Here is a 13,305-nt window from a genome sequence, read left to right as displayed (position 1 = left end):
ATTTTAAAAATATTTTAAAATTAAAAAAATTTAAAAAAAGTATTTTAAAATATTTTTAAATTAAAAAAAGTATTTTAAAAATATTTTTAAAATTAAAAAATTAAAAAATAAATATATTTATTATATCGGGCCGGGTCGGGCCAAAAAAGTTGTGCCCGAGGCCCGGCCCGTTTTCTAAACGGGCCTCGTTTTTTTACCCAAGCCCATATTTCGGGCCTATATTTTTACCCAAACCCTCCCATATTTCGGGCGGGCCGTCGGGCCGGGCCAGGCCGCCCGGCCCATGAGCACCTCTAATGCTCTTAAACTATCCACCTTTGGTTTGAAATAATTGCCATGTATTAGAATTAATTATTTCAATTAAATAGTTTACTTAATTTAATTTTAATTTCGTTAAAATAATAACATTTTTTCTTATTAGAGTTTATGTATAAATATATTTAATTATATTTGTTTAACTCCAAAATAACTAATAATGATGATCACATAATTTAATTTCACTTCAAATTCAATTATTTATTCATTTTTCATCCAAGTAATAATTTGAAGCTATTAAATTAATCTTCTATATATCAAGAAAATACAATTAATCTAACAAGTAATTCACGCAATTTATTTTGTAATCCGGAATGATTGCTATTCATCTATTTGTTCATAATCAAACATGTATTACATTCAACATTATGATGGATCGTTTAGACATATATAATATGGGTTAGAATAGCATGTAATTGAGTTTCAATTTGAAGTTGTATTACTCAAATTACCATGATTGAACTTCCAATTACATTATATTACGAAAGATGAAAACTATATTAAAAAACCTTAACCTAATGATATTGTTAAATGTGTGTAACTCTCATCGGGTAAATTTGATTTCTTAAGATTATACCCATTAACCCGGTTTGATAACTTTTATTTTAAGGTTCTATTGCATCATCAATTATGTAAATAGTTTGATTTCTTAATATTATTGATGTGTCTCACGTTACTAACTAAAAATACGATAAAGGCAAGTGCACATATCGATAGATGGTATAGTTATGGTGAGTAGAGATATCGTATCCACGAGGACTAAAAGTATTAGTAATTACAGTTTTCTTATTATTTAGCTGACAAATTGGAGTGGTGTGTTTTAAACTAAATTTACTAAACTAATTTGTCTAAGAACTCAACAGAGAATGAACAATGAAATTAATCAAAAGATAACCATTGAGAGAGACAATACCCAGGAAAGAATCCACCTAGATTTCACCTATTAGTATGAATCTGAATTAAACGATTTATTCACTTGATGTCTTGATTCGTAGAAATTCCTAAATTATATTAATATCTCTTTCGAGAGTAAGAACAATTGACCCTAGATTGATTATTTGAAATCTCTTTTTAATTAAAACTCCTATCGTCACATTAACTCGATCTATGGATTCCCTTATTAGATTTGACTCTAATTCAGTATATTTACGTCGTCTTATTTCTAGGATTGCATGTAACTCCATTCAATTATGATTGATCTACTCTTAAATAGAGACTTTTCCTCCACTGAATTAAGCACATTAAACATGAATTAATATCCCGAAAATATTAAAATAAGAAATAACCACTCATAATTGAGAACAATAATCAAGTATTTGTCGCGTAAAACAAAAATTAAATAATAAAATTCATCATAAGTTTCATCTTCTTTAGGCATCTAGAGAATTAGTTAATAATCCTGAATAAAAACATCTCAAAGTCAGAAAAACCACAAGAAACAAAGAAACTCATAAAAAATTCAAAAGAAATTAAAAAGAAGTCTTCAATCTTGATGGGAATTTGCTTCAGAGTTAACTCCAATGTTGTTCTTTGAGTTGTTTCTTTAATATTCTCTGATGGCTCTCATATCTCTTCTTCTACTTGGCATTTATAGACTTCAGAATGCTCAGAAAGCCTAAAAATTGTGTTTTTTTCGCGTGTTTGGGAAATGAGTTACAAAATCGACACGGGCTGACACATGGCCATGTGGCTTACATGGGCGTGTGTCCGGGCTGTGTGGCTTACACAAGCATGTGTCAAGCCCATGTGGAAAGACCCAACCCATGCGGCTCCTGAAATCTGCTCTTTTTGTCTGATTTTTGCTCGATTTTCGCTCATTTAGCTTTCAAATGCTCACTTAAGTATAAAAACATGAATTCAAAGGATTACAAGCATCAAATTCACCAATTTACATAAATAATCACCCAAAAATGCATTAAAAATGGGATTAAAATGTGTTAGTTTTATCATTTATCAATTATATCCATTAACCCAGTTTGATAACTTTTATTTTAAGGTTCTATTGTATCATCAATTATGTAAATAGTCATCACTTAAACCAATGAATGATTAAATCATTTGTCCTAAAAAAATATATTGTCATATTTCATTTTTCGTATACCTTAGAATGCCTTTAAAAGGATGCTTTTAACTCTAATGCAACCTCTGATTCCTCTATCTATAGCATGACTCAAATCCCTATTCTTAATAGCATGACTGTAGTTATGAAGTATGTGCCAGCCAGTAGTTTCTTATCTACTGCTAATTGTGTATTATAGTGTTTTGGTTAAATTTTGACATTAGCCTCTTTGCTTTGCGAAAATCATGAACTTAATCCTATACTTTAATTTAGTAATTTTTAGTTCTGTATTTTTTAAATTTTAAAATTTTAGTCATATCATTTAAGTTAAGTTAACTATGATGCGGTAAACATATTATCAGTTTGTATTATGATAGAGGAATTTTGATAGAAAAGAAAGAAGAAGAAGAGAAAGAATCGAGAGGAAGAAGAAAATACCGATTTTGCTTAACTAAATTGATAACTGCTTCCTGGTACAATGGTGTGCTTAAGAAGGTTGAACAGTTAGTTGGCCCTTCTTACAGCTCAGACCCTTAGTCCCTTTAAAAGCAACGTTTCATTAAACTATCCCCATACACACCGTTTTAACTAATCAACACGTACCATTTTGAACTATTAAACGCACCGTTTACCACTCTTTACTTTATTTCCCTAATTTTAATTTGTCCTATAACAAATACTCCCCTTTCGAAAAGATCCTCGTCTCTTAGGATCAAAGAACGTGTTGGCCACTTGACCAATACTTTTGATTCTGGCAAAGCCCCAGTTTGCATAACAAGTAATATAGATATAAGTTGTGCCAACTGTGAAGCAACACTGTGATCAAAGAAGTATAAACCTGCTATCATTACTGTTGTTATAATGGCAACAAAGATGTACATAATTGGCACATTTCCCACATCCTTTTATCGCGGTCCAATGATGTAATGCTTCAGGGTTCCAAAGATGTGGATAGAACAACCTCCTAGGAACTCTAGAACTGACTTGCCCGGGTATCGTGTAAAACAATGTTGTCCAACACAAGATCATAAGGGGAACCCATAATCTGCGACGAAACCTCGAAGCCAACTAGGTGGAACCAGCTACCAGAACAGTGGTAAGTATTTGTCCCATTCAAGAAAAATCATAGAGCCTTTGCAACTCCCAGTTTTTTCAACATGGGCCTCAATAAGACTCCTAAGCTACATGAGTCCAACAAAGGTAGTTACTCTCTAGGTCTTCACAATTTTCTTATTGGGCCATTTACCAATAAAAGCTTAATTTTTTTATAAATTTACCGAAATGGGCCCGATATTTTATTATTTACCAAAATGGGTCATTTTCCGGTAAATCGCGTCCACGTCAGCGCGAAGTCAGGGGACGTGCTAGGAAATCGCGACCACGTCAGAGCGCTTTGCTGACGTGGCAACAAATCGCGTCCACGAGGGGGCGATTTGTTGCCACATCAGCAAAGCGCGCTGACGTGACTGCGATTTCCTAACTTGTAGGTTTTTAGATTTTAAGGTTTAAGGTTTTAGGGTTTTTAGGATTTTTAAGGTTTTGGAGAAAAAAATAAACAGATAAGTCGCGCCCACGTGTGCGCGCTTCTTTATGGAAACATCTGCCATTGAATCTACAAATGTTAAGCATGCATTCACTGAAGTACTAACTCAAATACATCATGTGATCAGTCGAAAAACACTCGAAGGGGGGAATGATCAAACAACATTGCCCAAGAGACAAACCATCAATGTCGGCTCTCGAGATAATGTTTCAACCGTGAAGAAAGACGGTTGCTGTTCTGCATAATTGTTAGATGATTCGGAGTGTCCAAATTTGCTTCCTCATTAAGCACAAGCTTTCCTCACCATGATCTTTCTCGAGATCTTTCGTTGAAGACGAAAAAATCACAGCATTCCAGGAATTTTCTTATAGTTTGTTCAAACAGATCTAGTTTTAGCATTTTAAATGATTTTCATTAGTTGTGGAGATTAAATTTTAAATTAGCTATCATAATGTTTTGTATTTTCAAAGGAGTATTTTATGTAATATAACAAATAAATAGGGATAATTTAGGTATTATAAATAATTTAAATAATTTAGTGCAACTATATACATGAAATTTCATTAGATGGGCAAGTCGCGACCACGTCAGTGCGCTTTGCTGACGTGGCAACAAATCGTCCCCTCGTGGACGCGATTTGTTGCCACGTCAGCAAAGCGCTCTAACGTGACAGCGATTTCCTGGCACGTCCCCTGACATCGCGCTGACGTGGACGCGATTTGCCGAAAAAGACCCATTTCGATAAATAATAAAATACCGAGCCCATTTCGGTAATTTTAAAAAAAAAACTTTTTTTGGTAAATTGCCCTTCCTTATTTACCTTGGGTATTAGAGTATCATCCTCATCAAGCATGTATGTTAAAACTCCAGTCATTTCAGCAACAACATTTCTCCCCACTTTTCCAAGTACAACCACACAACCACCAGTCATGTACTCGCAACAATAGTCACTAGAGCCTTCAACTACTACTTGGGCAAGTGAGTTTCTCACAGTAAAGCGCTATCCAACCTTTCCTCTAACAAAGTTTTGTCCACCCATTGCTCCATACAAACATGTATTTTTTACAATAGTTGCATCCTCAAGGTAGAACCCAGGATTCTCTACTGGGGTTACTACCAACTCACCTCCAGCCATACCCTTTCCCAAATAATAGTTAGCTTCTCTAATAAATCAAATATTCATTCCAAGCATCTGCTTGGCGATTTCAAAAAGCACTTTGTTTGGTAAGATAATGACATTGAAGACAACAAAAAAGTGCTGGAGAGGACTTTAATTGAGCAAATTCGCAAACCTTCAACTTCTCATACAAAATTTTATGAAAATCTAGGTTAAAAGATTCCTTCTGCTGAAACCCCTTGTGGGACTTCTTCAAATAACCACGAAGATACTCGAAGTTCAAATACTTGAACCTCTTAGGAAATTCATATTCATTGCCAACCGAGGAGTATAGTAAGTTATCCTCAAAATAGAACAATGGTTCTCCATTAGCTACATCAAAATTTTGCACCAAATTCCATGAGGCACAATATCGTTGAGCTTCAATCTTTCTTGAAGATATTAGCCTAATCACATCATTGAAGCAAGGATTATCTAGATCATGAGCCCAACGCAACATTGGCACCACTGTCTTATGCATATCACAAAGAAGCAACAAACTTTGGGAAGCTAAAACAAACTGAAACCCATCAGCTCCTACTCTAGGAAACGCTAGGGACTGATCTTCATCAACTACAGCATATGGGCTCAACATCTCAATCTTAGCTAAACAAATTACATTACACTCATCATGCCTAAAATCAAGTAACAAAGCAACATCTGATTGGGCAACAACTAAAATCCTAGGATGCCAATTGATCTCAATGCACATCCATTTATAATTCTTTGCACAACTCGAATCATCCCATAAAACTCTAAGTTTACTCCCTTTAATATAGCCATTGAGTTTCTGACAATTAACATAAGAAGCTAAATCAAACAAGAACAGTGCACCATTTTCTAACAAAACCACACTTTCTTCAGGCATGTGTGGGCTGCAACAAGAACAGACAATTGAGAAACTATTGAATAGCTCACTGCCTAAGTAATCCAAAGCAGGGATTTAAATAACAGTCCATTACCGAAATAGCGGCTGTCATATAGCGGTAGCGGCACCGTCTGAAACCGCTACTACCAAAATCGTTATTATATTTTACAATAAGTTGTGACCACAATACCCGCAATGACCGCATAAACGCAATGCGACCGAAAACGCGGCCGCGACCGCAATTTAAATCCCTGATCCAAAGTAAGGGTTTTTCTAGGGTTATCAAATCTAACCGAATACCAATAAACAAAATAGAGTAGAAGCCATTAAATTCCCAACAACAGAATCACCTAAAATCCCATCGAATAATCTACTGGGTCGTTTGCTACTGGCACTCCACTGAAGGAATATTCATTTGGAGGAACCTTACCCATCACTGTACACCTATCATTTGTCCCAGTTATGGCTTGTCTCACTCGTGTCCCTGACATTTTTTGTGTAGTTGAAACAACTGAAATACTAGCATCAGGTTCACCCTATTCTTGTATCCGAGGAACCTTGAACATCGGATCCGATTGAAGCGCTTGATTTTCGACTGGCGCAGACGAACCTTCTACCTTCACAGTCGACGTACGAGAGAGAGCAACAGTAGCGCAGGCTTGATGGAGCTTGTTCTTAAGGATCACACGATATTTATCCGTGTCAATCGGTACCACCGGTGTCGAATCAGACGACGGAGAATTACGATTATTAAGCCTTTTTACCTCCACCACATCACCATCCCTATCACCATTTTCAGATTTGGAAATCAACGTTTGAGGTACCGCTCACATCCTCGTCCGCACATGAGCCGTAGATTGCCGCACTGGCACCATAAAGTTGTATATCAAATTGGCAACAGCCATCATAAATATTACGACCTTGCAGAGAAATTCTAGCTAAGATAGCATTCAAACGTCCTTCAAATCCATGAGGTGAGAAAACCTGGTGGAGTGCTTCCACAATAATAGGATAAAGCATATGATGGAGTGTGCTTAGGAGGATTCGATTCGACTCATCACCAGCCATGGAGGATCGATTGAAGCTCTGATACCTTTGTTATGAATAGAAATTTTAGAGAGAAATTTTGATTAAAAAAAAAAAGGAAGAAGAAGAGAAAGAATCAAGAGGAAGAAGAAAATACCAAATTTGCTTAACCTAATTGATTGCTGCTTCATTGTACAATGGCGTGCTTAAGAAGGTTGAACAGTTAGTTGGCCCTTCTTACAGCTCAGACCCTTAGCCCCCTTAAAACGCAACGTTTCATTTAACTATCCCTATACACGCCGTTTTAACTAATCAAGACACACCGTTCTACAATAATGTTTTGAACTAGAGGTGCTCATGGCCGGGCCGGGTCGGGTTTGGGCCGGGCCATAAAAAATTTTAGCCCAGGTCCTAGGTCCGGGCCCGGCCCGACCCGAAATATGGGCATAAAATTTTGCCCAGGCTCGGCCCGAGAAAAAAATTATAAGTCCGGGCCTGGCCCGGCCCGGCCCAGCCCATTTTTATTTTAAAATTTTAAAAAATTTTAAAAAAGTATTTTAAAAAAAATTTAAAAAGTATTTTAAAAATATTTTAAAATTTAAAAAAATTTAAAAAAGTATGTAAAAAATATTTTAAAATTTTAAAAAATAAATATATTTATTATATTGGGCCAGGCCCAGGCCGAAAAAGTGGTGCCCGAGGCCCGACCCGTTTTCTAAACGGGCCTCGTTTTTTGCTCAAGCCCATATTTCGGGCCTATATTTTTACCCAAACCCTCCCAAATTTCGGGCGGGCCATCGGGCCTGGCCGGTCCGCCCGGCCCATGAGCACCTCTATTTTGAACTCTTGAACACACCGTATACTACTCTTTACTTTATTTCTCTAATTTTAATTTGTCTCGTAATAGTTTTTTATTTTCAAATATTATTCGCTAAAAATTTAATTAATGGATTAACGATTTTCATTTGCGTCAAGATTGAAATTTTAAAACTCGAAAGTTATAGAGATTAAGAATGATTCAATTGGAGAATATGAACCGAATCCACAACTGTCTGCATAGTACAGGACTAATAATTGCATTTAACCAAAAACATTTAATTGCTATCATTCGAGTCAAAACTAAAATTTCAAAATTCAAAAAATGAAAAGACTAAAACTAACAAACTCAAAAAGTATAGAGATTAAAATTGATCAAATTAAAGTACATGAACAAAAACTACAACTTTCATAAAATACAACAACTAATAACAGAATTTACCTTTCTATAACAACTAGAGTAAGTCAATCTTTAGCTTATCATTTCTACTAATTACTATATTCTGCTTGTTATTAAAATCCCATTGATGTAAAAGTGGAGGGACTACCTCTTGAAACATGTGTACATTTAGCGAGTTAGATTTTTACATACTAATAATTAAATAAATTGAATAAATCATCAAAATCGAATAAACCAAAACAATTCAATTGTTAAAATTGAACTATTCGAACCGAATCTTTCGATTTAATTGATTGGTTTTTTTATTTTAATCTTTTTCAAAGATTTATTTATTTATAAAAAATTACTATCTTAATGGAATTATAAAATTATAAGATTTATTATTATACGAATGTTGATTGATTTTTTTATTGTTTGATTATAAATTATAATAAATAAAAGAAAAGAACAAATTTGAGAAAAGAAATGTGTTGTGAGCTTTTATTAAAAATGTCATTATTTAAAATCCAATAATTTGGTTGAATAAATTAATTGGTGATTGGATTTATATTTTATATTTTCGGTGGGATGGTCCGGTTTATATTTGGAGTTTAGTTGGGTTTGATTTTATATTGAGTGTTTTTTTTTTATAATAAAAAATTTAATTAGTTTATTCAATTTATTTTTAAGGGTTTATTTATCTCATATTACATTTTAGTTATTTACGTTATTGTTTTGTTACGAAGTAGTTATTCTACCGTGGTAGCCCAAATGAGTTTCAAATACCAACTTAGATGTCCTACGTGGCAATCCAAATCAAATTTATTTAATTAAAAATTATTTTTATCCCAGCAACTGGACATCCAAGTTGACATTTAAAATCCATTTGGATTGCCATATAGGACTGCTGAGGGAGATAACGAAGTTTAACGGTAGAGTGGCCACTTCGTAACAAAATGATAATGTAAATAACTAAAACATAATATTTTAAACATAAATGACTAAAATGTAATCCGAAATAAACAAAAGTGACTATTTTTATTATTTATACTATTTTTAAAATATAATTAATTACTTTACAAAAAAATTATTTCTTATTTTATTTAATTTTTTATAAATATTACTAAATATTATAAATTAATTTTTTAATAAAAATAAAGATTTTTTATTTTTTAAAATCTCACTTTTTTTAAAAAAATTAATTTATTTAAAAAAATCATTTTTGAGAAAATTATTTTAAGTAAAACAAAAACACCCTAACATTAAATTGAAAAAACCTGATAATAATTTTAATGGAAAAAAGAAAAAAAAAGATTTTCCATATGAAATGAAACTAAAAAGTTTGGTTGGATTAGGAAAGTTTCTCCTTATATTAAATTTTCAAGGTTTTCACCTCCTTGTTATCCTCTTTAAATTACAAATAAGAACCTTCTTAAATTTCTCTTTCTTCCTTATTTTATTTTGATTTTTTTTCTTTTTATATTTATTAATTTAATTTTTTCATTTAAAGGAAAAAGATATAGATTTTTTCTTATGAATAGAAAAGAAAATAGAATTTAGTAGTTATTTCAAACATTTTCATAATAACTGGTAATTCTTGATAGTAAGAATTCTTATCTCAGCTTAACTTTTTGAGTTTTTATCTGAATTTTTTTTAAAAATATGAGCTTTACTCTGAAGCAATCCGCTTTAACAGTCTCAAATTCAGTTTTTGACAAAAGATCATCAATAACGTGTAGATCCTTATTTTTACCATGTTTGAACCTTCAGAACAATCCAAAAAGAACCCTCCTTTCATTGTCAAAGCCATTGTATATCTCATCCTTCCAAAGTTTTAATGAAAAATCAGTGATCCTATGTAAGGCCTACGAAGCTGACAAGTCGCCATCACCGGCAGCAGCGGAAGCGAAATCGGAAGCAGCAAAAAGTGTGAAAATTGGGATTTATTTTGCAACATGGTGGGCCTTGAATGTGGTTTTCAATATATATAACAAGAAGGTTTTGAATGCTTACCCTTACCCTTGGTTGACTTCAACTTTATCCCTTGCCTGTGGTTCTTTGATGATGTTGGTTTCATGGGCTACAAAGATTGCTGAGCCCCCCAAAATTAATTTGGAGTTCTGGAAGGCTTTGTTTCCGGTGAGATTTTCCATATCCTTTTGTTTGGTTTGTGAGAGTGAAAGAAAATGATAGGAATTCATGTGTTCACTTATACAATGTGTGCTTATGTTGTTTGGATCATAGGGAGGAAAAAGTTTTTTTTTGCAAATGATCTGTGATTCAGTTTTATGAAAATTACAGTTTGTCTGATTGCAAAGAAAACAAATTAAATGAAAGCGAAACCATAATTTGGTATTAGGTGGAAGAAAACTAAAGGGAAATCTGATATATCTGTTTCTGAAAAATTAAGATTAAGATGTCAATTCATTAACTTTGTTTGGTGTTTTTGTGGTTTCATTTTTCCTAGGTTGCTGTGGCACATACAATTGGACATGTAGCAGCCACTGTGAGTATGTCCAAGGTTGCTGTTTCATTCACCCACATCATTAAAAGTGGCGAACCTGCTTTCAGTGTCATTGTTTCAAGGTTCTTGCTTGGAGAGAGATTCCCTCCAGCAGTTTACCTCTCCCTTGTTCCCATCATTGGTGGTTGCGGTCTTGCAGCCTTAACCGAACTCAACTTCAATATGACCGGTAACAACCTTAATTCCTTTGATACGCGAATTATAATATTCAGTATAACTGTTGCTTGTCTGTTGGTGAGAAATTGCAGGACTAGGAAAAGATTATTTTCTTTATCTGTGCTTTATGAGATTAATGTCGACCATCAGTTTGAAACCGAGCACTCTCTTTTCAAGTGTGTTTTTACTACTATGGTGTCTTGTTTTGGATATTTATGTAATTTTCTTTTTCGGGTTATGACCGGAGTGCTGAACTTGGTTGTTCACGGAGTATTTTCAGGTTTTATGGGAGCTATGATATCAAACTTGGCGTTTGTCTTCCGTAACATATTCTCAAAGAAGGGCATGAAGGGGAAATCCATTAGCGGGATGAATTACTATGCATGTCTATCCATGTTGTCTCTTCTAATTCTCACACCTTTTGCAATTGCTGTGGAAGGAGCGCATATGTGGGCAGCAGGATGGAAAGAGGCCGTATCTGAGATTGGACCACAGTTCATCTGGTAATAACACGAGGTCCTAAGTTTTTAATTCCTTGTTCTGTTTTTTTTCCCACTTAATATTGTATGGATTCATTTGTTGGTTTCTGGTGGATGCTTTGAAGTCATGAGATAAAAAATTGGGAGGAATCGAGTCTTCGAATTTCCATTTATGATGTCAACTACGACTCTTTAATCTGAACCGGAAATATATGACGGAGTGCCATCTCTTGATTTCAATGTTCCAAGCGTGGATTCAATTTGTCATCATTGTTTATTGAACTGAGTTGTTGCTAGTTACTTAGACTTCCATTAAAGATTCCAATAGGCACCTGTAACATGAACACTATCTGATATCCGTGTCATCCGTTTTATGTCCGGGTTTTGGTACTCTTCGTGTTTACCATATGCTTAGCTTTCTCCTCCTAATTTTATCATTTTTCTTTATTTGGGAAATTTCTTAAAAGTGTCTAGGATCTAGTTGTGATGGTATATGATTTTCTTACTTCGTGTTTGCTAACAAATATGTTTGTGATAGGTGGGTGGCGGCGCAGAGTATTTTCTATCATCTGTACAACCAGGTCTCATACATGTCCCTCGATGAGATCTCTCCCTTGACGTTTAGTGTTGGCAACACCATGAAACGTATATCCGTTATAGTCTCCTCCATAATCATCTTCCGCACGCCTGTCCAGCCGATCAATGCTCTTGGAGCTGCCATTGCTATCCTCGGAACCTTCTTGTATTCCCAGGTGAGTGATCATGTGAATTACAAACGAGGATGCATTCTTGTTCTGTAACATGCCCCATTCATGCCTTGGAGATGTTTTCACCATCCCAATCCTCACGTGAAATCTCTTCTTGCAGGCCAAAGCATGAGAAAAGTGGGTGGGTTCAACAATTTTGATTCATCGAATAACATAGACGGTGAAAGAGATACTCTGAGAAGTCGATAGTCTACCGTATCGAATCTGTGATGGCTGGATTTTGGTCGAATAGACACCGGCAGACAGCTTGCGGAAATGTAGATATTCATAATAATGATGATCATAAACATTGTCGTGCAGTGGATTAAGCAAGTTATATTTTTAATTCAGACTTTTGAGAGCAACATGTTTTTGAATAAACAAGCATCAATGTTCCGAGCCTTGTCTATGTCAGCAGACATGAATAAATAGAGCCAAGACAATATCATATTTAATTTAAGCTTAGTTGCCATTAACGCCTTAGCTTATGGTGAACATTCAATATATGTGGTCTCATCTGAATAAAGACATTCAAAGTTATAAATATGAATCTCATGTTGATAATTTATTTAAAGATTTTCCTTATATTTTAATTTGAAAAATTTTAGTTTATGTATTCTTTGAATTAGTCAATTTTAGTCTTTGTATTTTTTAAAATTTTAAATTTTAGTCATAACCCAAATAGTATCTATTAAATTTGTTTAAATTCACTTACTAATCTTGTGCTATACATATAGATTTTGTTCATATTTTTTAATTAGGTTATTCTAATTTTGTGAATTTTAAAATTCTAATATTAATGTAAATGATCGTGATTAATTCATTAATTGAATTTTTAGTGAACAATATGTGAAAATAATAAACTGACATGGCATTCCACGTATGATCGCATTAGATTTTTGAGATAATAAATTTTAACTTATGCACTTGTTACACATGGTTATTTGGGTTGATAAAATACGTGGGCATCATGCACTTGTTACACAATAATCACTTGGAGGAAGGTCCAAGCAAGGAAGACAATAGGTAGGAGAAATGGAGGTTTGAGAGGGATTTGATGTTGCTTGTATAAGAGAAGAACTTCCAAATTAATAGGAAGGAAGCTTAATTGGAATGAATTAGAAATTTTCTTCTATGATCGATCGATATAAACATCAACCACTCCAAATTAGATCAGTTCCTCCCCCAATAACTAAGTGCTTGAGCCAAGAAAATCCTACCTAATGGAGAAACCGTTG

General features: G+C 34.0%; 2 protein-coding genes across 3 annotated transcripts; one reads left to right on the top strand and one right to left on the bottom strand.

Moving 5' to 3' along the window:
- Positions 1-4,695: 4,695 nt before the first annotated feature.
- Positions 4,696-7,199, bottom strand: LOC107939860 (uncharacterized). Its single transcript, XM_016873242.2, has 2 exons — positions 7,125-7,199; positions 4,696-7,034 (listed from the first exon to the last, which is right to left on the bottom strand). Exon 2 carries the CDS (start codon positions 5,939-5,941, stop codon positions 5,123-5,125), a length of 819 nt encoding a protein of 272 aa, XP_016728731.1. The 5' UTR covers positions 5,942-7,034; positions 7,125-7,199; the 3' UTR covers positions 4,696-5,122.
- A 2,362-nt stretch (positions 7,200-9,561) lies between these two features.
- Positions 9,562-12,654, top strand: LOC107939863 (glucose-6-phosphate/phosphate translocator 1, chloroplastic). Of its 2 annotated transcripts, XM_016873245.2 has the most exons (6): positions 9,603-10,301; positions 10,630-10,855; positions 10,935-11,018; positions 11,123-11,345; positions 11,860-12,073; positions 12,189-12,654. In XM_016873245.2, exons 1-6 carry the CDS (start codon positions 9,825-9,827, stop codon positions 12,198-12,200), a joined length of 1,236 nt encoding a protein of 411 aa, XP_016728734.2. In that variant the 5' UTR covers positions 9,603-9,824; the 3' UTR covers positions 12,201-12,654. The 2 variants fall into 2 exon arrangements, with proteins under 2 accessions (XP_016728735.2, XP_016728734.2); XM_016873246.2 differs by lacking the exon at positions 10,935-11,018 and having other exon boundaries at positions 9,562-10,301.
- Positions 12,655-13,305: the final 651 nt, after the last annotated feature.

This window comes from Gossypium hirsutum, chromosome D11 (genome assembly GCF_007990345.1).
Source record: "Gossypium hirsutum isolate 1008001.06 chromosome D11, Gossypium_hirsutum_v2.1, whole genome shotgun sequence".
NCBI classification, from domain to species: Eukaryota; Viridiplantae; Streptophyta; class Magnoliopsida; order Malvales; family Malvaceae; genus Gossypium; species Gossypium hirsutum.
Note: the sequence above shows the minus strand (reverse complement) of the source record. Positions and strands in the feature narration are given on the sequence as shown.